Source organism: Anoplophora glabripennis, unplaced genomic scaffold (assembly GCF_000390285.2).
Source record: "Anoplophora glabripennis isolate ALB-LARVAE unplaced genomic scaffold, Agla_2.0 scaffold251, whole genome shotgun sequence".
Lineage (NCBI taxonomy): Eukaryota > Metazoa > Arthropoda > Insecta > Coleoptera > Cerambycidae > Anoplophora > Anoplophora glabripennis.
The window spans coordinates 326,421-351,696 of NW_019416333.1; the positions used below are offsets into that span (position 1 = coordinate 326,421).

General features: G+C 31.6%; 1 protein-coding gene and 1 pseudogene across 1 annotated transcript in view; both read right to left on the minus strand.

Annotated features, from left to right (window-relative positions):
* Positions 1–24,599, minus strand: part of LOC108909526 (protein crumbs) — a 57,298-nt gene extending 32,699 nt beyond the window's left edge. Inside the window, exon 1 of the mRNA XM_018713896.1 lies at positions 24,173–24,599. Within this exon, the coding sequence (XP_018569412.1) occupies positions 24,173–24,221 (49 nt within the window). The 5' untranslated portion in view covers positions 24,222–24,599. The remainder of the gene's footprint in view (positions 1–24,172) is intronic.
* LOC108909525 lies at positions 609–2,228 on the minus strand (annotated as a pseudogene).
* Positions 24,600–25,276: the final 677 nt, after the last annotated feature.

Genomic DNA, 25,276 nt, shown 5'->3' on the forward strand with positions numbered 1-25,276 from the left:
CAGACTAACAGTATGGTTAAAATTGAGGTACTTTGGCATTTATTTAAATTATTTTTCTGTTCTCATGAGCATTGAAATTTATTTCACTCACTAGCGGGAACCATTGCGAATACATTGATATATAATAATATTCAATTATGTTAGTTTCTTCGACGATTTGTGTCCTCATCTGAAGCTCTGTTACATGGCAAAAATATACATACTAAATCGCCCCTTAAGGATGAATATTGTTGTACAAAAATATTGAAACACTCACTTATACTCAAGCGAAAGACTTGTTGATTAAACCGAGTTTATATTTAAAAGTTATTAAAATCACTTTCGCCATGTACTATTAAATAAGAAGACTTATTAATATTAGAGATCGTTTTCACTGAATTTTATTTGAATAGAAACTTCGGCAAATTACTAAAATATCTATTTATAATCGACTTCATGTGTAGGTAGATACATTTTATATTGGCAGCCTTAATAGATAATTTTATAGATGATAAATAACTAATACAACAATAACATATATATTGATTATATTAATATAACATTATAAAAAATATCTACTTTATCCATTATTTCCCGTTTATTTAAAAATAAATATAAACGACGATATCTTACAACTTAGACCTCAAATTATCTATCTCATTAGATGTGGTGCGTTGTAGTTTAGTCAATTTTACAGCTAGCCCGATCTTCCCATGAACCTTCAATTTACCATGGAAAAATGCCCTCCGTGGTGAAATTTTGCCTGTGATAAGTTCAATAACATCGCAGTCGTTAACGAAAATTGTAACGTCAGGTTTATCATTGCCGTTAAACTCAATTTTTCCTTTGCCGGTTTTACAATTTATAATCCAAGTTCCTATATCACCGTTAGCTTTAGCGACTTTCAACGCATATACGCCCCTGTGATTTTCTATCAGACCGTCTTTGTCATTTTCCATACATTGTTGGAGAATTTTCAGATATGGAGATACCATAAAACCGTTATCGCTATCTGCAGCAGCTGTTCTATGAATTCCAACACTTTTCTTCGTATATTCTGGAAAGCCTAATTGATATAGTGCGACAACAGCTGCTCCACCTACACCAAAATTGTGCTGTAAAGCCAATTTAGCATTAGCGACTTGTCTTCGTCCCGCTTCGCCCCTCAACTGCCAGCAGAGCTCTGCGCATTGAGCTAGTCCTGTTGCTCCCAGCGGATGCCCTTTGGAAATAAGACCCCCGCTTGGATTTACTACGAATTTTCCCCCGTAAGTATTATCGCCTCTGTCTATGAATTCTCCTGCCTTTCCGGGAGGGCAGAGACCTAGAGCCTCGTACGTGATGAGTTCGTTAGTCGAGAAGCAGTCGTGAAGTTCCACAACCTGGACGTCTGAAGGATTCTTGTTCGCTTTATGGAAAACCTTTTCGGCTGCAATTCTTGACATATCGTATCCTACTATTTTCATATGACTGTTGTCGAGAAACGTAGACGGTAAATCCGTTACCATTTCCATAGCTAAAACTTCTACGGCTTGTCTTTCAAGTCCGTGTTTTTTCACGAAACTTTCCGATGCCAATATGGCCGCTGCAGCTCCGTCACTTGTCGGGCAACACTGGAGTTTAGTGAGCGGTCCAAATATTTTTGGAGAGTTTAGTATTTGATCCAAGGTATACTCGTCTTGAAACTGGGAGTTTGGATTGTGAACGGAATGTTTGTGATTCTTGTAAGCGACTTTGGCAAAGTGTTCTGGTTTAGTCCCGTACCGCTTCATATGCTCGTAAGCGGCATTTCCGAACATTTGAGCAGCCATGGGAGAATCGTCAACATCCGCTAGTTTTGCCATAGCCTTTATGTGCCTTCCCACCGGGTCTGACCTGTCCATGAATTTCGAGGAGACGCTGCCTCGTTCCATTTTTTCGAATCCCACGGCAAGTGCGCAATTATATTTACTGGACTCTACCAATTCCTTCGCTAACATTAGAGAGCTGGATCCACTGGCGCAATTATTATTTACGTTAAATATAGGGATACCTGTCATTCCTACCTCATATATCACTCTTTGTCCACTGGTGGAATCTCCATAAACGTACCCCGCTGTGGCCAATTCTACTTCTGACATGTGAATTTTAGCGTCAGTTAAGGCAGCTGTGATGGCTTCTTTGCCCCATTGTGGGTAGTCGTCAGTTCTCGTTCCTGGTTTCTCGAATTTGGTCATACCGACCCCGATTACAAAGACTCTTCCCATCTTAATAATTGCTAGTTTTCTAAAAACGCAAGTAAATTAACTTCTTATGTATTTTGCAAAAAAAGGACTCACATTTAAACAGGCTGACTTCCGCTTAGGCGACTTGTAGAACATCAATGAGATAATGCACCGGACTTTGTGACAGAGCTTTTTAGTAGGTGCAGTATTTTATAGGTAATATAAAAATTAAGTGGATTAGATTGCAGTGAGATAGGAAATGTATTTCTAATTATTGCAAATGCATTTTTAAGCACTGTTTTAGTCTATAATTATTATTAAACTTCACCCTTTTGCTAAAGCGTATATACTAAACATTCAAAAGTCTACTCCTATTAAGATCAAGGCTTTAAATGTTATTTTATGTCATACATATCTTAAAGATTAAATATTTTATTTATATTTTTTTTTAAAGACAAATGAGGTCAAAATGAAAATATGCGGGTCTCATATCTTTTAACGTGTATTTTGGGATACAGTAAAAAAGTTGAAAACATAAACATTTATGTTAACCAGTGCCTGATTTACAGTGTAGGCTGAAAATTGGTGTGGGCATATTCAAATTTTAAGATTAAAAAATTATATTTTTCAGAATAATTTTTCATTCTTGTTCATTATGGGGAGGTTAAAAAAAAAATCTTAAAAAATTAGTTTTTATAAAAAAAATTTTTGTTAACAGCCTACACCAGCCTATATGTAAATCAAGCACTGATGTCAAGCTTCAAGAAAGGCAAATTTTCGAAACCTTATCAACGGTATATAAAGATAAACATTGTATTTATTTAATTTAAAAAACATTAAACTAATTTAAATTACGTTCAAAATTGATAAATGTGAGTTTTCCATTTTTAACTTATTTTAGAACATAAGAAAAAGTCCAATTTGTCACAATCCTTTTATTTTTTAAAAAATGACAACCAGTTTCGAGGTCAAACTTTACACCTCATCTTCAGGTCTTACAAGGATATCACAATTACCGGAAAATTCAACCAATTACTATCCATAAATACATTAGGATTGTTTCAACAAGATAAGTTATAATCGAGGTTACAATTTTTATAAAAAAAACAAATTTTAAAGACCAAATACAAAACGACGTTACAAACAGGTATATTAAAAATACGGTTTTATTATCAGTGATGAAGTGAAATATTTTTATAATGAATCTAAAATTGCAAAGTACAAAAAATGTTGACAGTAAAAAGTTCTAATATCCGATATTTAAATATGAAACTTCAGAACTAAACTTATCTTACTTATAATCAGAAACTCATAGAAAAACACGGAACCAACCATCTAGGAAAGCAAAACAATACGAGAAGCAAAACTTACATTTTCCTTAGGCAGTCGGCCATATTGGTTTATCGCTTTAAGCTTTTTCATTGGTGGATATATGGATAATGTGAGTTTTGACAACTTCAGATCGTAGGAGAATGTGACTTTGGAAACAATTCACAGATTTCACAATTTAAAAATAAATACGAAAATGTGAGTTTGTACCACTTCTAAATTTTAAAATGGTGTAGTTCAACACGATGAACAAGATAGCGCCACTAACTCTATTTCGAAAAATTATGGATAATGTGAGTTTTGCATCTATACCCCTCAAAAGTTAAATAATTTAAATTAATTTAAAAAATTTTCCTATAACTTCTATCATAAACTCTCAACTAAACCCTTATGTATATACAGGGTGTCCCGAAATTAGGGGGCAATATTTCTACAATGCGCTCTATGTCGAAAAAGATTACTTTTTTTTATATGAACGTGGGTCCAAAAATTCTTCGTAAGGAAGTTATAGCCACTCTGATGATGTTTTTTTGTAAATAATTCCGAAACCAGTTGAGACAAATGTATAAAATTTGGTAACTAGCTTAACTCTTCCATGCTTAGTCCGCTACAAAAACGAAGTGGGGGGGGGGGTAAAATTGACCATAACTTTTTTATGCTTTGACTTTTTCGACTTTTGACTGAAAACGATCAAATTTCAGAGTTTTTTTAGTAAAAAAAAGGTACTATTTGTCCATATTTATAGAATGTTCCATTTTTGTGTAAAATCCGTTTAAAAATAATGTTACATGTGTTAATCACTGGGAATCGAAATTGTCAATATTTTCTATCGTAGCGGGTTGTAAAGAACAAAAACGTGTTTGGCGTCATTTGCATTGACAGTTCAGTTATTTACGTTTTGCGAATTGTTATTTTCACAGGAATTTATTACTTTTAGTAGATTATTATTTGATTAAGTAAAAAAAAAACTATTGGAATCATTAAATAGTAATACAATAAACTAATAAAAATAAATAAATCCACAGTATTAATAAAACTTATCTTTATATCAATAGTAATTTTTAGCTCAAAAGATTTCCATTTTGCTGAATATAGTTTTCAGCTCGAGATCGAATTGCCCGCAAAGACCTCAAAACTTCAAAATTATTTTGTCTTATTTGATTCGCAGCCAAATGAATCCTCTGTTGCAATTTTTCCAAAGGATTTATTTCTGTAGCGTAAACTACAGCCTTCATCCTACCCCACAGAAAGTAATCTAGAGGATTTAGGTCAAGTGATCGAGGTGGCCATGGAATGGGGCCACCTCTACCTATCCACCTGCCAGGAAAATGAGATCGTTTAGCCAATTTATGACATTATGGGTAAAGTGAGGTGGGGCCCCGTCCCATGTTGTTACAGTGTAACGTTAAGTGTACGCTTAACGGTGTATCATTCAATGGTTCTCTTACATAATTTTGCAGAAAGTTTAAGTATCCTTCTGCATTCAGACAAACGGGAAACTGAATTAGTCCAAGTAGCTGGTTCTCTAAATTTCCTGTCCAGACATTTATTGCAAAGGGGGTGGTGGGTCGATTTGGGCGGTTTTTGCCCCATTTTGTTTTTGCGATAAAAAATGTGTAAAAATTCCTGTAATATCTACTACCAAAAATGAGTCGATCTGACCCGAAACGGACCACCCACTCACCACCCAGTTTCCCTGTAACACCCCCGCAAATACTGGAAATACCGTCACTAGATAAACTAAACTAGATAAGATTGGAGAGATTCGGCGCTGTAAAACTGGATAACTCGCCTCGATCACTGTATCCTTGGGTTTTTGGGGTTGCTGATCACGAATCCGTGGTCCATTAGCCTCCACCAGATGTATTTCAAGGTCATTTAAAGGTAAAACTGAGAAAACGCTGATAAAAAAACAAAAAATATATCTATGGGCTTCGAATTCGTGATCAGCGACCCCGGAAACCCATAGATATATTTTTTATGCTTTTTATCAGCGTTTTCTCAGTTTGACCTTCAAATGACCTTGAAATACATCTGGTGGAGGCTAATGGACCACGGATTCGTGATCAGCAACCCCAAAAACCCAAGGATACAGTGATCGAGGCGAGTTATCCAGTTTTACAGCGCCGAATCTCTCCAATCTTATCTAGTTGTTATCTAGTGACGGTATTTCCAGTATTTGCGGGGGTGTTACAGGGAAACTGGGTGGTGAGTGGGTGGTCCGTTTCGGGTCAGATCGACTCATTATTGATAGTAGATAGTAAAGGAATTTTTTCACATTTTTTATCGCAAAAACAAAATGGGGCAAAAACCGCCCAAATCGACCCACCCCCTTTATATTCAAAATTTGTGTGCCGTATTACCCGTAGATTTTTCGTCTGACCAGAAATGGGTATTATGAATATCTGCTATCACTAAATTCGTAAAATGTTGCATTTTCGACTGATAATAATTCGCAAAAAGTAAATAACTGAACTGCCAATGTAAATGATGCCAAACGCATTTTTCTTATTGAAAACCTGCGACGATAAAAAATATTGACAATTTCGATTCTCGGTTTTTAACACATGAAATATTGTTTTTAAACGTATTTTACACAAAAATGGAACATTCTACAAATCTGAACCCAAGAATACCTTTTTTTACTAAAAAACTGAAATTTCATACTTTTCAGTCAAAAGTTAAAAAAGTCAAAGCATAAAAAAGTTATGGTAAATTTTACCCCCCTCTCATCCAGTTTTGGAACGTATATGATGAAAATTTGTAAATTTCGTTTTAGTAGCGGACTAAGCACGTAAGAGTAAAGCTAGTTACCCAATTTCATAAATTTATCTCAACCGGTTTTGGAGTTATTAAAAAAAAAACATCATCAGAGTGGCTCCTTTAAATGGCAATAACTTCCTTAGGAAGAATTTTTGGACCCACGTTTATATAAAAAAAAGTAATCTTTTTCGACATAGAACATCCTGTAGAAATATTGACCCCTAATTTCGGGACACCCTGTATAGGGTGATAGTTTTTGTGATAGTTGCTGTCATAACAACTATCATCACGTAAATACATCTTATCTTGATAGAAGTTATCACAATGTTTCATTATCCTGTCACAACATGGTAACAGCCTTCATAAATGATTACAAGCCACGTAACCAGTATGAATCGACCCTGTATATGAGAAAGTATTGTGGGCCACGAACGTCTAGAATAGAAACTGAAATGAAAAATATGAAATTCTTTTTTTTATTTGATGTTAAGCAAAACTTTATTATCCTGAGTTATTAAAATGTATTTCGCCATTCTCCGTTAGGCAAGATGAGTTATTAATACCAGAGATCATTTTCACTTAATTTTAGTTGAGAAGAAACTTCAGCATGTTGCCAAAATGTTTCTTTTACGATATGCAATCGACTTTGTATACATAAAATTGATTTTAGCAGGTTTTAGAATGTCTGCATGCATACATAATATATGACGTTTCGCTAATTAGGTAGATAACGTTTTCTCTGGGGTTCCAGGGATATAAACTAGGTACATACGTTGATATTTATTTATAACAATGACTCAATACTGAAAATTTCTTAACTCAAGGTTAGGGCACTGTAGAGTGTACATGTATCAACGGTAAAGTGAACATTAGTCATAAATTACTACTTCAAGAACAAATCCATCAATGAATTTTATACCTATAAAATACATATTATAAACAGGATTTGTACAATGTGACATACGAGTATTAAGCCCGTTTTCCGACCTACACTTAAGTTGCATAACTGGATATCTATTACAAATACTACTTGTCACATACACATAACTGTGTAAACGAGACTACATTTTAAATTTTTACTACTTGCAACTCATCAAAAGAATTAGACAATGCGTGCATTCCAGTAACATTTACAAAACAAGTGGCATAAAACTGTTTTTAAGAACATAACAAAAATTCCTAGAAACATTTCATTTCACAATTCGCTTTTAGGTAATTAAACAATGGAAATTGTTTACTTCAACAGCGCTTTATTAGTTGCTTTGAGTAATCAAAGTTAATGGCTATGGTGTAACTGAAAAATATCGTGCGCTGTACTAATTTGTTATTTTTATTTGTTTATCTATCTTGCACTTTAGCTGCGTATTAATCTTGTTAATTGCAAGGATTAAATTTATCGCGTTTGCTGATACTTTTACAACACTGCTGCATCGAAAAAAAATAGAATAAACTGTTTATTCTTAAGCAAAATCTGTTTTCCATTTTCCAGTTGATGAGTCAATGTCGAGGTCAATGTATAAGTTCTTCAACAATTGTTATAATTCGCTATATTTGCGGCATTTTTTGAAAATTGTAGTAGATAATAGTTAGTATGCCAAAATGTGTAATTAAAAACGAGTAGCTAAAAGAACAAATCAATAGATTAGAATTGGAAAGGCAAAAATAAAAATATGTAGTGCGAAAATTTTTATATTCATTGGGAAAGAGTTCGATGAATGAGCTTAATATTAATATATTTAATTCAGTTAAGTTATTTTTAAATTCCTGAGTGACGCTTCTGATCCTGCACGCAAATGTCAAACTGAATTTTTGAAATGTCACATCGAGTCTACTTCCATGTGGTCCTTGTTGGCTATTTCGCGTCTTTGAACGTGTGACCCTTGAGGGATTTTACAGCTTATCAAACAAAAAAACTTTTTAATCTAAACCAGGCTGAAACTGTTCAACAAATATATTTATTTTTATTTAGGTACTTCAACTTTCAATTCTGCATCTCACATTCTTTAGAAAAAAATTCTCAGTAATCCCTGTGCATTAATCCCAGTTAATTGTAAGAATTAAACTTATCGCAATTGATGACAAATTTACAACGCTGGGACTAAGTACTGCAAGTGTAAAAAATTATTAGAATCGTTTATTCAAAAGTAAATAGACTATTATTGAATATGAAATTGTAATAAAAAATCGTTCCTTTGGGTTGATTTTTCTATATGAGGTATCAGTGATTCTCTTAAACAGTGTTGTATGTATTTAATTTGTGAATATCAGTGTCAATGACCTGAATTGTACTACTGTTACTACGTAAAGTACCTAGATAGGGAGGCATTTAAGAAAGGTAAAACAGGTTTAATTAGAAAGTTCTGAACAAATTAATCCAAAATAAATAAAAACCAACAGAATTAAAAACAGTGAATAACAAAAACAAAATAAAAACGCGACCAATAGTTCAACTATAGTTTAAGAGCAACGGCTAGCTTCCGCCGTGCTTTTATAAAAATCGCACTGCCTCTGAAAAACTGCTACTACCAGTTGTCTTCACACCAAGTATGATATGATGGAATGGTAACGGGAATGGTTGAATCCATCATTAGCTAAAATATAGTGATGTTATTTGAGTAGCGCTGAAATTAAAAATATCTAACCGATTGCCTAATAAATTACATTAATTATACATTGTGTAAATAGGTGAATATTTAAATATGTTTGTACGTGGTGTAGATATATAAAAAGTGTTTCCCTCTCTTGAATTGACCCTCGGAACGTAAAAATTAAGTTGATGCGAAAAAGATCTGGACAGGCAATTTGGTTATTCAAAATTTTAAATAAAAATAGTACACAGTGGCACTGAATAAGTCGGATTGTGAAAAAAATCTTTTTTTTTAAAAGTCACCCTAGCTCGTCCAGCGGCGGGGTATAGAAATTTCTAAAAAGTGTTAAGAAAATCGGTTTTCACAACCGAATCTGAGAAAACAAAATTATGATACGTGTTTCGAAAAGTCAAAGGTAACCTCTGTATAAATATGACCCCAATTCAAAGTCACACCCATAAGATAATTCTAAAAAGGCGGAAATACACATGCCTCTTGCTTGCACAATAGCATGCAAGTAGCTTGCAGGAGATAGCTCCTGGTATGTGTATCTATTAAATAGTCCAGGAGAATTACACATTGGCATGGCTGTTGCTTGACGTAGATTAGATATTAGTAAAAATCGGTCGAAAATAATGTAAACAATGAAAATATAAGGTTGCGCCAAGAAAAAAAGTTGTGCTATTTGCAGAAAAAATTAAAAACTGCAAAAATACTCAAAAATCACGTGTTTTTCCTAACATTATCCAATATAACTTCTTAAATATGCAGTTTACAGAAAAAACTATTACTGCTGAAATTGTTTGTTATGAAATTTGCTATAAGACACAATTGTTTTGAGACCTGCGTATTCAATATTTTTGTTGCTAGAAAGCCAAAACAGCGTAAGAAAGTGATGAAAATCGAGGTAATTTTGAAGCGTTCAACTGATAGGTAAGAAATTGTCCAATTCTACTATAAATGTACATGTAAGTACTTTAAAGGATTACAAAACGAAATTCCAAAACCCGATCGAAATCGGTCTGATAGTTTTGGTATGAGACAATTTGTTACTAAATTTCAGCGCGAAATGTCGTTATTTTTTTGCGTCAGTGCTGGGGTTAAAGTTAGGCATTTTAATTGGCGCTGATTTTTTTACACATACTTGGACTCTTTAACTATCATATAGAATCGTTATAATATTAATTTTCTTTTTTTTAATAATTTTTGGAGCGATTTTAAAAATTCGAAAAATTTTAACTTTATAAACAAATACTTTCGTGAAGCCGTTTTGCGGGTTGGAATATATACCAAAGTACTAAAAAATAGTTCTCGGAAAGACGCTTAACTTGAAAAAAAGAACGTTCAAATCGGTCACATAAGTTCCGAGATATCAAGTGTCAAAGTCAACAAGCGTTAGCTGCAAAACTATGCATAATGTAACAACAACAAAAATTGAATTTGGTAGGTTTTTTAAGAACTTTTCGTATGTGCTTTTATAAATATTATCGCACGTGTGCTTTTTATATGAAAATTCAATGAATATCGCCAAACCGACCGTTTGAGCCGCAAAACCGGGGGGAGGGGATGAATGATAGAAATTGAAATCGCGCGTTCAAAAAGAGCGCGCCCTCTTCGGCGTTCAATATCTCGGCTTCTACGGCTCTGATTTTGATGATTTTTTTTAAATCGATATAGCAAAATGAGAGGAATTCAATTATCAAGATTTCATTGAAATATTATAAAGCCTTATCAGCCTATTACGACTGCTTAAAATTTCATACATTTCATTGTTGTATATTCATGTAAATAATATCGATGACTATTGTTAAGAGGTATTAATTTTAATAACTACTTGGTAATAATGTTTAAAATCTTGAAATTTTTATGTCCTAATGTAATTTATTTATTGTTTACATATAAAATAGAAAAAAATGCAGATACAAATAATTATTATTTGATATTTATAAAACGTATCATCGCATTATTAAAAAATGTATTAAGCTTTTTTATAGCATAGTTGCTGATTTCGCTCTCAAAAATTTCTTCCTTTAGTAAACAATTAAAAATCGCACTTTGCAATTCATTATACAGGCTGTCATGCGGTGACGACCCATTAGAATATTTCGGAGACTACTTCGATTTGAATTTTGAAAATTTTTGACCTGGTGGTTTTGGAGGTTTTATTTAGAGTTTAAATAAAATAATGCCATTGTTGTAGTACTTCCGGTTATACCGGTAGTCGCCACCTATTTGCTTATTATAAATGGAACATCCTGTATATTTTTGTATATTTGAATTCTACGCATATTTTTAGAGGACTTTTATAAAGCTTCCCTATATGTATCTCTAATGGTCTAATGGTCTTCGACCTATTTCAATTTCATATTTATTGTCGAATTTGATTGACCGAACCGCCAAAACTTGGTTTTTCTAAATGGGACACCCTGTATATTTAATAAAAATCTGTTGTAGAAATTTACTCCACATCTATCCATATTACACCTCCCTATACCTATCTTTTAATTTTTCTGTTTTTGACGGATTTTGTGATAAATAAAATGATCCAATTTCTTGCGAGGATGGCTATGAAATTGCTGGCAAATTTAAAAAATCAAATTAACCAACCATAAGTCATTATTTGCTGTTAATTTAACAGTGGTACCTACTTACAATTAGTTAAGCACTGATTTGAAAATAATGGACAACAATACTTATTCAAATGCTGATATTATAAGTGAAAATACCAATGATGTAAAAAAGTGAAAAACTTTAATAATACGATAATTATGAAAGTATAATAAACACGTTTTGTAAAAATAAATAAATAATTATTTGTATCTATATTTTTTTCTATATTATATGAATACAATAAATAAATTACATATTAAATAAAGATTTCAAGATTTTATTTAAACATTATTACCATGTAATTATTAAAACTAAAACCTAGTAACAGTGGATTATGTACCTATATCCTACCATCGATATTATTATTTACATGAATATACAGTATAACAACGAAATGTGGAAAATTTTTAGTCGTAATAGACCGAAAAGGGCTTTATAATATTTTAATGAAACCTTGATAATTGAATTCCTCTCATTTTTCTACATCGATTTAAAAAAAAATCATCAAAATCGGAGCCATAGAAGCCGAGATACTGAACGCCGAAGCGCGCGCGCTCTTTTTGAACGCGATTTCAATTTCTATAATTCATCCCCTCCCCCCGGTTTTGCGGCTCAAATGGTCGGTTTGGCGATATTCATTGAATTTTCATATAAAAAGCACACGTGCGATAATATTTATAAAAGCACATACGAAAAGTTCTTAAAAAACCTACCAAATTCAATTTTTGTTGTTGTTACATTATGCATAGTTTTGCAGCTAACGCTTGTTGACTTTGACACTTGATATCTCGGAACTTATGTGACCGATTTGAACGTTCTTTTTTTCAAGTTAAGCGTCTTTCCGAGAACTATTTTTTAGTACTTTGGTATATATTCCAACCCGCAAAACGGCTTCACGAAAGTATTTGTTTATAAAGTTAAAATTTTTCGAATTTTTAAAATCGCTCCAAAAATTATTAAAAAAAAGAAAATTAATATTATAACGATTCTATATGATAGTTAAAGAGTCCAAGTATGTGTAAAAAAATCAGCGCCAATTAAAATGCCTAACTTTAACCCCAGCACTGACGCAAAAAAATAACGACATTTCGCGCTGAAATTTAGTAACAAATTGTCTCATACCAAAACTATCAGACCGATTTCGATCGGGTTTTGGAATTTCGTTTTGTAATCCTTTAAAGTACTTACATGTACATTTATAGTAGAATTGGACAATTTCTTACCTATCAGTTGAACGCTTCAAAATTACCTCGATTTTCATCACTTTCTTACGCTGTTTTGGCTTTCTAGCAACAAAAATATTGAATACGCAGGTCTCAAAACAATTGTGTCTTATAGCAAATTTCATAACAAACAATTTCAGCAGTAATAGTTTTTTCTGTAAACTGCATATTTAAGAAGTTATATTGGAAAATGTTAGGAAAAACACGTGATTTTTGAGTATTTTTGCAGTTTTTAATTTTTTCTGCGAATAGCACAACTTTTTTTCTTGGCGCAACCTTATATTTTCATTGTTTATATTATTTTCGACCGATTTTTACTAATATTTAATCTACGTCAAGCAACAGCCATATCTCGAAGGTTTTGAGCTTAATTCTCTTGGACTAAAAGGCATGCCTGTAGAAGGCGCGCAAGTAAATTGCACATCAAGGCGGAAATACACATGCCTCTTGCTTACACAATAGCATGCAAGTAGCTTGCAGGAGATAGCTCCTGGTATGTGTATTTATTAAAAGGCATGCCTGTAGAAAGCGCACAAGTAAATTGCAGATCATTTGATTTTTTGGCATGCAATGTGAGACGGGGGGTTTCGGGGGAGTTCAAGCGGCATGTCGGAACGTGTCTACTTGCTACCTACTGACATGCCAATAAGCCATATACCAACGAGGCATTCCATTTTACTTGCAAATGTATCAGCAGCGTGCCATCCGTCGGCATATGCCATTTCTTAGCATGCAAGTTACTTACCTATTTTACTGGTATGTGTATTTCCGCCTTTATACATATATAGTATACGCACAATCTTGACGAATGATTCTACATATGGAAACAGAAAAAACCCATGCACCTGAACATGGGTCTTAAAATGAACCATACCATAAGGGAGCTATGGCCGTTCAAAGATGGCCGCTGAGGATGACTTTTTGTTTTATATCTTTAGAATCGCTTTAGAAATGGATATTAATTTTGGTACACAAATTACAGTCCATAAAAGCTATAACATATTTTTAAATAAACAGTTATTTTCAATTTTAAATATGGCCGTTCCGACAGGAGAGCGGCTGCACTGATAAAAAAGTATTTGGATCAAATGAGCAGATAGTTTTAAATGGAATTATTTGCCGTAACTGTTATTTTATTCTATTCAAATCTATATACTTTTGTCAAACTATGTGATATATTTGTTGTAATCTACAATGTTTCTTAGAATTTATATTGTTTGAATAAATATTCAAATCTTTTATAGTTTTGAAATGTATTATCTCGGACTTTAGCTACAATATCTCTTACAGTTCATCATAAACTGCAAACATATTTGTTTTAAAACTACCAGTGCCTTAAAATATATATGTATATTTAAAATTTAGTATTAATGTAGGAATTATTCGAGACAAATGTAGCATATTATAATCAAACTTATGTTTCCTTGAAAGAAAATTGTAGCAGATCACAGGCGTAGGTGGGAAGTAGCACGATAGATGGAGCCACTTACGCTTTGTGTATACACATCTCCTTGTGAGTAACGACACTAAAGCAGCTGGATCATTCTAATTTTCTAAAGACATAATGATGAAGAATGAGGACCATCAATAGGTCCCAAACCGACCTATGTCCTATGCCTGGTTGGTTAAACTTACAAACGATCCTAGATCCTAGCTGTTGTTACTAGGTTAGGTATTGTGTTGTGAATTTGAAACAAAATATTTACTGAGAAATATATTCTTAAAATAAGTACATATATATAATCATTTGAATTAATCGATTTTGTATTAAACAAGCGATACATTAATATACAATACAAAACATGTTTCTATAAAATCCATGTAGATAATAAAATTAATAGAATTCGTTTAACCGTAAGTATCAAACATACAGGGTGAGTCATTAATAATGGTACACTAGCTTAATGGCATATTGTTAACGTCAAAATATAGTGATAAAGCCAAACATGCCTATAATCAATTATTGCTCCTTTTCGTTCTACAAGTTGAAAAAATATTTTCCCTTTTTATCTATATTTTATGTATGGACTGATTGTTTTGAAAATTTGTAGTTTTACGTTTTGTGAAGAGGCAAATACGAATATGCAAACAGTGTTGGGGTGACGTCTAGAGGGCGCTAGTTATACTGTCCTATCAATGTAAAAACTGGCTAACTTTTTGTATTTTACAATTTTGAATTTTTTAACTACAAATTATTGAACTACGTTCAATTCTAAATTAAAAAGTAATGACCCCAACACTATTTGCATATTCGTATTTTCCACCTCAAAAAACGTAAAACTACTAATATTTAAAACGATAGGTCCATACATACTTAAAATAGATAAAAAATGAAAATATTTTTTCAACTTTAACGCCCTGTAGAACGAAAATGAGCAACAACTGATTAAGGCATGTTTGGCTCAATCGCTATATTTTGACGTTAACAATCTGCCATTAAGCTGTGTACCACTATTATTAATGACTCATCCTGTATATTTTGCCTATTTTTAAAGTAACAAATTATATTTCTGGGTAGAAATTTAAAGTATTTAAATAAATAAATAATTTTCTTGAAAGAAGAAAATATTTTCTTGCGCATACGTGCGATACTTTAAAATCAAATTTTTTGCGTGTGAGATCATTGTTATTTTCAAAATAAAAAGGTTATTCTTTTTTAAACATTCACCATAGTTTTCCAGAAAAAGCACTCCACTTGAAAGTTTTTATTAACAGAGATAATCAAAGAAATTAAAAAAAAATCTGAAATAATTGTAAATCATTTTGTATCATAACATAACTGTTCGAAGTAATATTCCTTTCCCATTCTCCAATTTATTAATAACGGTACATACTGATTTGTTTCAAATAAATAAGATAATCAGATTTTTAAGTGACTTTATTTATTTACACTCTGTATATTTTCAAATATCCCTCTAAAATAAGATTAGATCGCAATTGCGGGCGGTCGTTCTTCACCCTACCATAAAAGTATAACAAAGCGTGACAAAGAAAAAAAATAGAAATTTCCGTCTTCGAATCCGCGACGTCCTGACTTCTCACCGAACGACGCTTTGTCCTCAACGGCAAATAGAACGTTGACTTTTGACTCGCAACGGTTCAAGTAGCCTGCCTGCCTAGCCCGGAAGTAGACCGAAAAGTTGCACGATCTTAATGAAACGTCTCAACCGCTACACAAAGGAAAGTAACCGCCTCTAGGAATAAGAATATCGCTGTGTTTCGTCCAAGCTATAATAAAAATTCTCGCATACATAATTTTGAATTTACGCTCCGCGTGCTGTTAAACAAAATAAGAATGTACTATAATCAAAATTCGAAATCAAGTAAAAGTGTAAAGGAAAAATGACTAGGCGTGTTTCTTGGAAGTGACGAGAACAACTGTATACGTTTTTTTGTAGTGAAGACTCCTACACGTTGTACATTTAATGCACTTTGGCAAAGCATACAAGCGCGAGCCAATTAAGACGATTTTTCCGTAGTTCTGAATAATATCAATAATAGAAAAAGTGAATGTCTTTGCATTTTAAAATTATTCTCGGTTTCTTCATTTTTTAATGGAACACTTTGTATACCAATGTATTTTTCAATCTATTCGAAAAGTATTTTTCAACATTAATTCAAATACAGGGTGTTTCAGAAAATATGGGCCAACGCTCGGGGGCAGATTCCTAATCTAAAAACAAGATTATTTTTTAATATCAACATGGATCCGATTTCACTTCGTTCCTTAGATACAGGGTGGCAAAGTTTTAAAATAAAATATATTTTTTGCAAAAATCTAGATTTTCACTTGAGGGAATTAAATGAAATTTGGACAACTAACTATTTATAACCGAATACACATTCCTAGATATTATATTGAACATGAATTACAGGACCAAACTTGCTTGCAAGCTCTTACAAAAAACGTATTCGAGCTGAAGGTGGACACTTCCAATATTTCCTGTAAAATGTTATATTATGTTTATCGAGTTGTAAGTACGTTTACAATTTATAATTAATTCTAGATAAATAAATAAGTTTTTATTTTATTATTACATTTAAAATACCGAAAACTCGAGGAAAAACGAAAAAATAATAAAAGTCAATTTTTGATCAATATCGACCTAGAATTTAACTCGTGTAATTATAAATTAGAAATCTCTACGAAGAACCAATTTCTTCTTTGATTAAATTCAACTGTCCTGTAATTTATGTTCAACAGATCTAGATTTTTGGAAAAAACTAATTTTATTTTAAGACTTTGACAGTTGACACCCTGTATCTAAGGAAAAAAGCGAAATCGGACCCATGTTGATATGAAAAAATAATCTTGTTTTTAGGTTAGGAATCTGCCCCCGAGCGTTGGACCATGTTTTCTGAAACACCCTATATGAAAAAGCTTATTTCATTAATTACTAATTATACTTCAAGCAGAAAAATTGATAATTACCAATTTCAGAATTTCAAAGATTCACGGATACCTGTTTTTTTTTAATAGAACTCAGTGGCGGCTCTTGACTCCCATACCAGGGAGGGCGGAAATATAATTGGGTAGTTTTATTTTAAGTACTCTTGAAATACATGGAAAATGGTGATCCTTAGGAAAAAAGTGCAAGAACAATTTTTATAGATAATTACATGATACACAATTTTTGTCTGACTTTAACTTACCGTTTTGCTGAAAAATGCAAAAAAACCCATATTTGCGAATTCTGACCTTCAATAACTTTTTTTGCAGATGTGGGATTGATGGGGACTTTTCACATTTCATTTATAATGGTGTTCTCAAAATTCGTACCAATTTTCAGCTTTATGCGAACTATTGTAACCATGAATGTCAATATTCACCGGGCTATTGTAGAATTAAAAAAAAAAAACAGTAAGTAACAAAATTTTACGCCACACCTGAACAAACTACGTTTATTAAGAAAAAAATCGGTGAATAGCTATTATTTCGTTACGGTCGGACCAAACAGAGCCCAAACTGCTAGTACTCTAACTCCGTCCTTCACTACCGGGCGACGGTAACCATGACCACTGCTGTAAACACCTTACAGCTGCAGAAGCCAGCGACGAGGACCCATGTATTCGATATTTCGTTACGAATTTTGCAAGTCGAGTTGCAAAATTGATTGCACATTACAAATTTAACATTTCCTTTTTAAAGCGTTTTATAAGGCTAATCTATTATCTAGATAACTTTGTAAACTAAATGTTAAATAAATTTCTGCTATGAAGATTTCTAGTGGGGGCGATGCCCCAGAGACTCCCGCATGGGTATAACAACAAAATATTTGGCTTAGGCCAATATTTGGTCATCAAAATAAGCCTAATTTAACGAAAAACTAAAAAAAAAACATAATATACGAGATGTTTTACTTTAAAATGAAGTTCAACAACGCTCAGGAGAAACAAGACACCTTGTATGGTCTTTCCGATCTCAATTGAAGAACCAATAGATTGGCAGTATGTACCAGGTTCGGTCACTGACGCAGCAACTCGGCATTGAAATATTTGAAAAACTTGTTCCATATTTATTTAGCTATACCTATATACGAGTCTGGTTGAACTAAACGTGGAGATGGTAGAAATTACGCCCAGTTGAAGAATGAGCACATGGGCAAACGAAATACAAACACAGCTGCATTGGGCGACTGGGCGATAAATCTCAGTTGTTGACAAGTAGTGACAAATTGCCTAGCAATGTAGAAATGCGGAATTTGGTGTGATTCACGTAATTTTAATTTATTATAGGCACCTTCTATTAATCATTGGTATTACAATTGCGAAAGGGAGAAATGAGGGGAATATTTTGTTTACTAATATTACTACAACATGGCATTTTGGAGACCTTTTGAAACGGAACAAAACGAAATTTACCATCAACATAATAAAGTTGTATGAGGGCATAAATAATAATATATGTTGTTGGTCAAATGAACATATACCTAATAGAAATTTTCTACACATTATAAACAAATTATTAGAATTTTTTACCTTTAGCAGAAAACTACTTTAGGGACGCCTATGAAATTCATTAAATTTTATTGCTAGGCGTTTTTATACATGTTCAACTGACTTCGGAAAGACTATACCTATATCCGAATTTTTTTTTCTCAAAAACTCAACATGTTAACATTTTAAATCTATTTCCTGGATGTTAAAAAAATAATTTAATTAACTGGAAGGAAGAAGACTTTATTGTATAAAAAAAGGCTTAATAATATAACTTATTATTTCTGAAAATGTATTTAATCCGACTGAACAAATTTTGTTCAAAAATTGCCCGCAGACGTATAAGTACCTAACAAATTTTGAAGCAGTTCTTGAAAAACTATTGTTTAATACACAGTTGCAGACTTTCTTTTATAATTTTTTTATTGCTTTTTTTATTTGCTGGCACTCCATTATTGAATACAAATTCGATATTTGTCAACATAGACTAAAAACTAAACTACAAAATGTGATAAAATTAATTTGGTACATTTATTGAAACACTTTTTTGTATTATTGATATATAGCTAAGGAAGTATCTGTCGTACATGGGACACCTCGTAGATTTAATGGGCGATATAATAAATCTGAATTACCACATCATGCATAAGTTATAAATAATAAGGATATAATTCAAAAGTGGTAGATCTTGGTTTACATTTAAAGTAAAACAAACTTATACATTAATTGTTGCTTTCCTGCAACTCTGTGTGTAAAAAATACTTTATTATCATATTGCAGTTACTTATTCATTTTTGCAGTTGGAACCTCAAATAAGAACCTGCCCGAGAACATGCTTTTGCTCAACTTGACATTTTTATTCTGTTACCTACTTCAAAAAATCTGCCCTAACAGATGGCAGATGGCCATCAATCACTCCTAGTACCTACTTCAAATTCTTAATGTGTTCAACTCAACCTAAATTTTATGTAATATTGATAAAGAACAGGATATGTTTAGAATGGGAAATAACATAATTATACCTCATCTGTACCACAAATTCTAAGAAAAATAGATAGAACATCAAAAACAGTTTTTTTTCTAAAGTAATTTTTCCCCTCAAAATCCTATGTTCAAAAACATTGTGGCTTAAAGTACTACTGGTTTTAAGCATAACAAATATGTTATATTATACAGGTCTAATGGACTAGATCCATTGCTGATTTTGCCGAGGTTTTTAAAATTGCATTACAATTATATTTATAAATGTTCATAAAAAATGCATCCCTATCAACATGACAATATGGAAAAGTCATCAACAATAACGAATTTAAGCTAAATATTACAGTACATCTCAAATCAGAGATTATAAGGAATAGATAAACGTGGTATACATGGATTTTTCTAAAGCTTTTGACTGGATCAGAAAAATTTCAATTATCCGATAAACTTGTTTAAAATATCGTCTTTATTATGTTATCTATAATGGGTTTAAATGTGAGCTATGTGCGGTTAAATCAGGTATTCTTCAGGGGTCTAATCTTGAACCTCTCTTTTTTTGATATATATTAATGACCTTATAATGTGAAAAGCTGTGCTTTGTCCATGACTTAAAATTTTATTGTTAAGACTGAAAAGTTTTTGCAAATCCAAGTACGTTTAATTGAGAAGTGGTGTAAAACATTTTCAAGCATAATTTAAACATAATTAAATGTAAAGCTGTTAGATATTCACAAAAAAATGAATATTTAATTATTCATTAATGTAAACTGCAGCTATCCTATAAAATGTTGGGTTTTATTATAATATATATTTTTAATATTAACACATTAAATATGCTCTAATTCTCACTTCAATGCGTTTTAAACCAGAGTATGGATCATTAATTTGATGTTTCATTTACCTATCGCACTTAATGTTTAGCTCTAGAATTGGTTCAAAGCGAGGGGCGATCCGCTGATGTAATCTTCGTACGTTTGCCCCGGAATCTGTATGTAATCTACGTAATCTTATCTGTAATCTATGTAATCTATCTGTAATCTACGTAATCTTATCTGTAATCCTCGCTGTAATCTATGTAATCAGCTAATGAATTTCGTCGATGTAGTCGTTGTACAACGCCCCCCCCCCTACCTCATTTTCCAAAGAATGCCACAGAAACCTCGACAGAAACCTATATGGTGCGATTGGTGTGTTCCGAAGGGCAATCCGCCAAGGAAAAAACAGACGAAGATTACAAAATTTCTGAAATCTCTTGTAATGTATCTGCAGATTTCAATATCAATTCAAAAAATATTACAAATTTCATATAAATAATCAAGATTACAACACATTTCAGGAGATTTCAGAGTTATTTTAGTAGATTTCAATGATTACTTAAGATTTCAATAGGATTATTAGAAATTAAAAGAATATTTCAAAATTTCTTAATAAGGTTTCAAGGAATACGGGAAGATTACAATAAGTTTTGAATGTCCATTTGAACAAAAATAATTGAATTAACTTCAAATGTCATTCATTTCATTCATTAACAGTAGTACTTTGATTAAGAATTTCCAGTATCAGGCATTTTTTGGGCAAAAATTGTAACATTCTGATTAAGTTTTTTGTTCGAATGAACGTTAAAAACATTTTGTCATGACAAAAATGATAATGCTATTTTGAAAGTAGGTAAGTATTTTCCCAAAAACTAATAAATAAAAAATATATTAAGCTTTTATTAATACTTGCATTTAATACTTTACTTGTATACAGTGTGTTTAAAAAAGACGCGGCAATATTTAAGGGAGTGATTGCTCAGGTCAGTTTATAAAAAAAGTCCTATAAACATAGGTCCGCAAACGCTTCGTTACCGATCTACAGAATGTGAAATTTCATTAAAAAACAGTAAAAATTAAATTTCTCTAAAACGCAGCCCCTTATTATTACCTACTACAAACAACAGTATGTACCACATTTCAAAAATCAATCAAATTTGATAATTTGAATTTCTTTGTTCAATAATTTAAATTTCTCAATTAAAACAACATTGGGTTTAGGTGCGCAATAAAATGTTTTTTATTTTTTTACTCAATAACGGTGTGACGTACGGTGCGTATAATCTGAGGAAAGCTTTCTTCTTCATAATTGAACAAGGAATTAAAAAATTATATTTTTAGAAAAACCAGCGGGGTCCTATTTTTTTCATTAAAAATAGCTAGTCACTGGTAAGACTAAAAAATCGTTTTGTATTGCAAAGTACGCGTCTGCCATAGCTATTGACAGGCCTAAAATTTCATTATAATATCAAGAGGTTTTGGAGAAATTTAATTTTTACTGTTTTTTTAATGAAATTTCAACATTCTGTAGATCGGTAACGAAGCGTTTGCGGACGTATGTTTATAGGAACTTTTTTTTATAAAATGATCTGGGCAATCGCCCCCTTAAATATTGCCGCGTCTTTTTTAAATACACTGTATACAGGTAAAGTATTAAATACAAGTGTTAATAAAAGCTTAAAATATTTCTTATTATTTATTTTTTGGGAAAATGTTTATTTTATGTTACTTCTATTTTTTTATTTTTATTAGTTTATTGGATTATTATATTTTTATCTTTCAATAAAAATATATACTTACCTACTTTCAAAATGGCGTTATCATTTTTGTCATGACAAAAAGTTTTTAACGTTCATTCGAACAAAAACTTAATCAGAATGTTACAATTTTTGCGTAAAAATGATACTGGAAATTCTTAATCAAAGCACTACTGTTAATGAATGAAATGAATGACAGTTGAAGTTAATTCAATTATTTTTGTTCAAATGGACATTCAAAACTTATTGTAATCTTCCCGTATTCCTTGAAATATTATTAAGAAATTTTGAAATCTTCTTTTAATTTCAAATAATCCTATTGAAATCTTAAATAATCATTGAAATCTAGTAAAATAACTGAAATCTCCTGAAATGTTTTGTAATCGGTTGAAAGATATTGTAATCTTGATTATTTATATGAAATTTGTAATTTTTTTTAATCGATATTGAAATCTGCAGATACATTACAAGAGATTTCAGAAATTTTGTAATCTTCGTACGTTTTTTCCTTAGCGGATCGCCCCTCGGTTCAAAGTGTGCTTCTGCTTCCCAAACAGTATTAAGTATTGCTTTCTAGCTTCAATATTCCATCTTAATGCTGAGACGAATTATGAACAGTATCTTATTTTTAATCTGTTTAATAACAATAAGGACTGCCGTACTCAGAATATTTTACCATCACAGTACATAATTTCCATCCTAGGCAAAATGAAACTTTTTATTTACCAACAGCTAGTAGGTACACACACTATCAAAAAATCTTGCAATTTTAATACTATTTTTGATGAATGTGATATTAATGTTTTGTAAATTACATCTATAAATAAAGCTATAAAAGATATTTTTCAATTGTAATTATTTGTTTTATCTTTTTTTCTTCTATCAAAACAAATCTGTAGGATATGGTTAACAAATAGCAACATCTTTTCAGATATAAAGAATCATTACAGTCTGTGCTACCAAGGCACTATATCGAGAGTCAAGTACTAACTAATCTTATAAAAATAATAATGAAGTCTTAATTCCAAAGAGATCGGTTTTAGTCATTCACTGGATAAATATTTTGCAATTTTTAAAGAAAGCTAAAGGAAATGCTTGAATAATATATATGTTTTATCATTTACAGTTTACTAGGTCAATGTTACCCAACTAAAAAACATTCTAAATAAGCCAAATTTTAGAACATTTCAAATGCTTATATCTGATTTTCAATATTAATTCCTGTGAATTAATAATATCTATATTAAATTAAGTACATTTCTATTTCCATCTTAAATATCTATAAACATATGAGGTCTTCATACATCTTAAATATACAATTTTTTAAATATTTAAATATAAACATTGTTAGTCAATGTCATAGAATAACTGTGACTAATATGGGCAAAGAGGCAGTTGAGGCATGAAATTAGTAATTTTTTAAGTTTGTGAGATTATTTTATTACTTGATTAAAAATAAATTAATATTTTGTTGCGAAGGTTTAATTTTCTTTAATAAAATTTCAAATTTAGATCCCAGATTCTAGCTTATGAATTCTCTTACTATAATTTAACCAATACGAACGACTACATTAAACAGTTTATATACCAAAGGAATATAAAACTATTTTTAGTGATGCCTATGTTTATAATGAATTTAATAAAAAATAAAAATTGTATGAATAATTGTTTTGATAATGATCTATAGCAAAAATGTAATCACCACTAGGTACCAAATGGCATTAAAGTTTTTCAAATCAGTAGTGGGATGGATACTTGTGTCTTGAACCTAATATACTGCTTTTACCTGAGCTATAAAATTTATATACTAAAATTATAATAATATATAGAAAGGGACAGTTTACTTTGCATTAAAAATTGTAAAGTGAAACTGCCTACACTATCTAGTATGGTAATTGTTTAAACTAGTTCACTTTGAGAGACTAATGTAAGGATAATAAAATGTGGCAATTGAAACATTTAAAAAATCGTTCTCAGAAAACTTACGTGTGTATAAAAGAGAAAATATAAACTTCCAGTAACTTAGCATCTCCATTGTTTGGTTCTTATTTTATGATGCTGTTGGAGTTGCACGAATCCAAGAGAGCTCCGACATGTCGACAATTACATACAATACACTAATACAAAATTCATTTTATTTTTCGCAAAATACAAACTAAGAGCAAAAATTAAAAACATAAAACCGCAACTTAAACCACACCACAACCAGCCACCTGCAAACTGTCAAACTCTATTATATATTTTGTGTGTCAACTGTCAAACAACGAATCAGTGATAACACAACACAAAACAAAAACTTGTGATCAATGCTGCCAATATAAACACATGCAGATACTGAAGTTAGTGACCACCTAGTGATTGTCTGGTGAATTACTTATGAAGTAATTTAAATTTATTATTTAGTGGGTTCATTGCCCCTAAACCAGGGAGACTAGATAAGGAGCACGAACTCATATGGGAAAATTGACAAAATTTGTCCAAGAAATGGCAGAAGTTGGGGTGGCGCTAGTGTTCCATATGTCCCAAGTGAATGTAGCATAATAAATACGAGTGAAGTAAGCAAATAACCAATTTTATTTTATAATGAGATATATCGTGGACGTATATAACATAAAAACTAGAAGTCAAGTCAATAATTATTACAATTTGTTTTTATAATGGTAAATAAAAAGTTTCGAAAATAATTTAAATATGGTAATAGTATGTGAAGTGAATGACTGTCAACAGATTTAAAATAAAACAGTACGTTTGTGATCTGCATTTTCAATCTAATGATGTCCAGCAGTTCTATATTACAACTTGACCGAATAGTGGGTTAATATTATGGCAAAAGGTCGAATAATTCGGAAGTTGGAAGCATCTTCTTTGATTCTTAATACGGTAGAGAAATTTTTAAATAGAAAGATTTCATAAGTGAAAATATTGTATAATTGAATGATGCATTGTTTCTTTATATATTTTGCAGCAGCATCAACAGCAAGAGCATCCGCTACACCAGCAACAACAGGTGCAGCAGCTACAACAAGAGCAACAGTTACAATAATAACAACAACAACAACAACAACAACAACAACAACAACAACAACAACA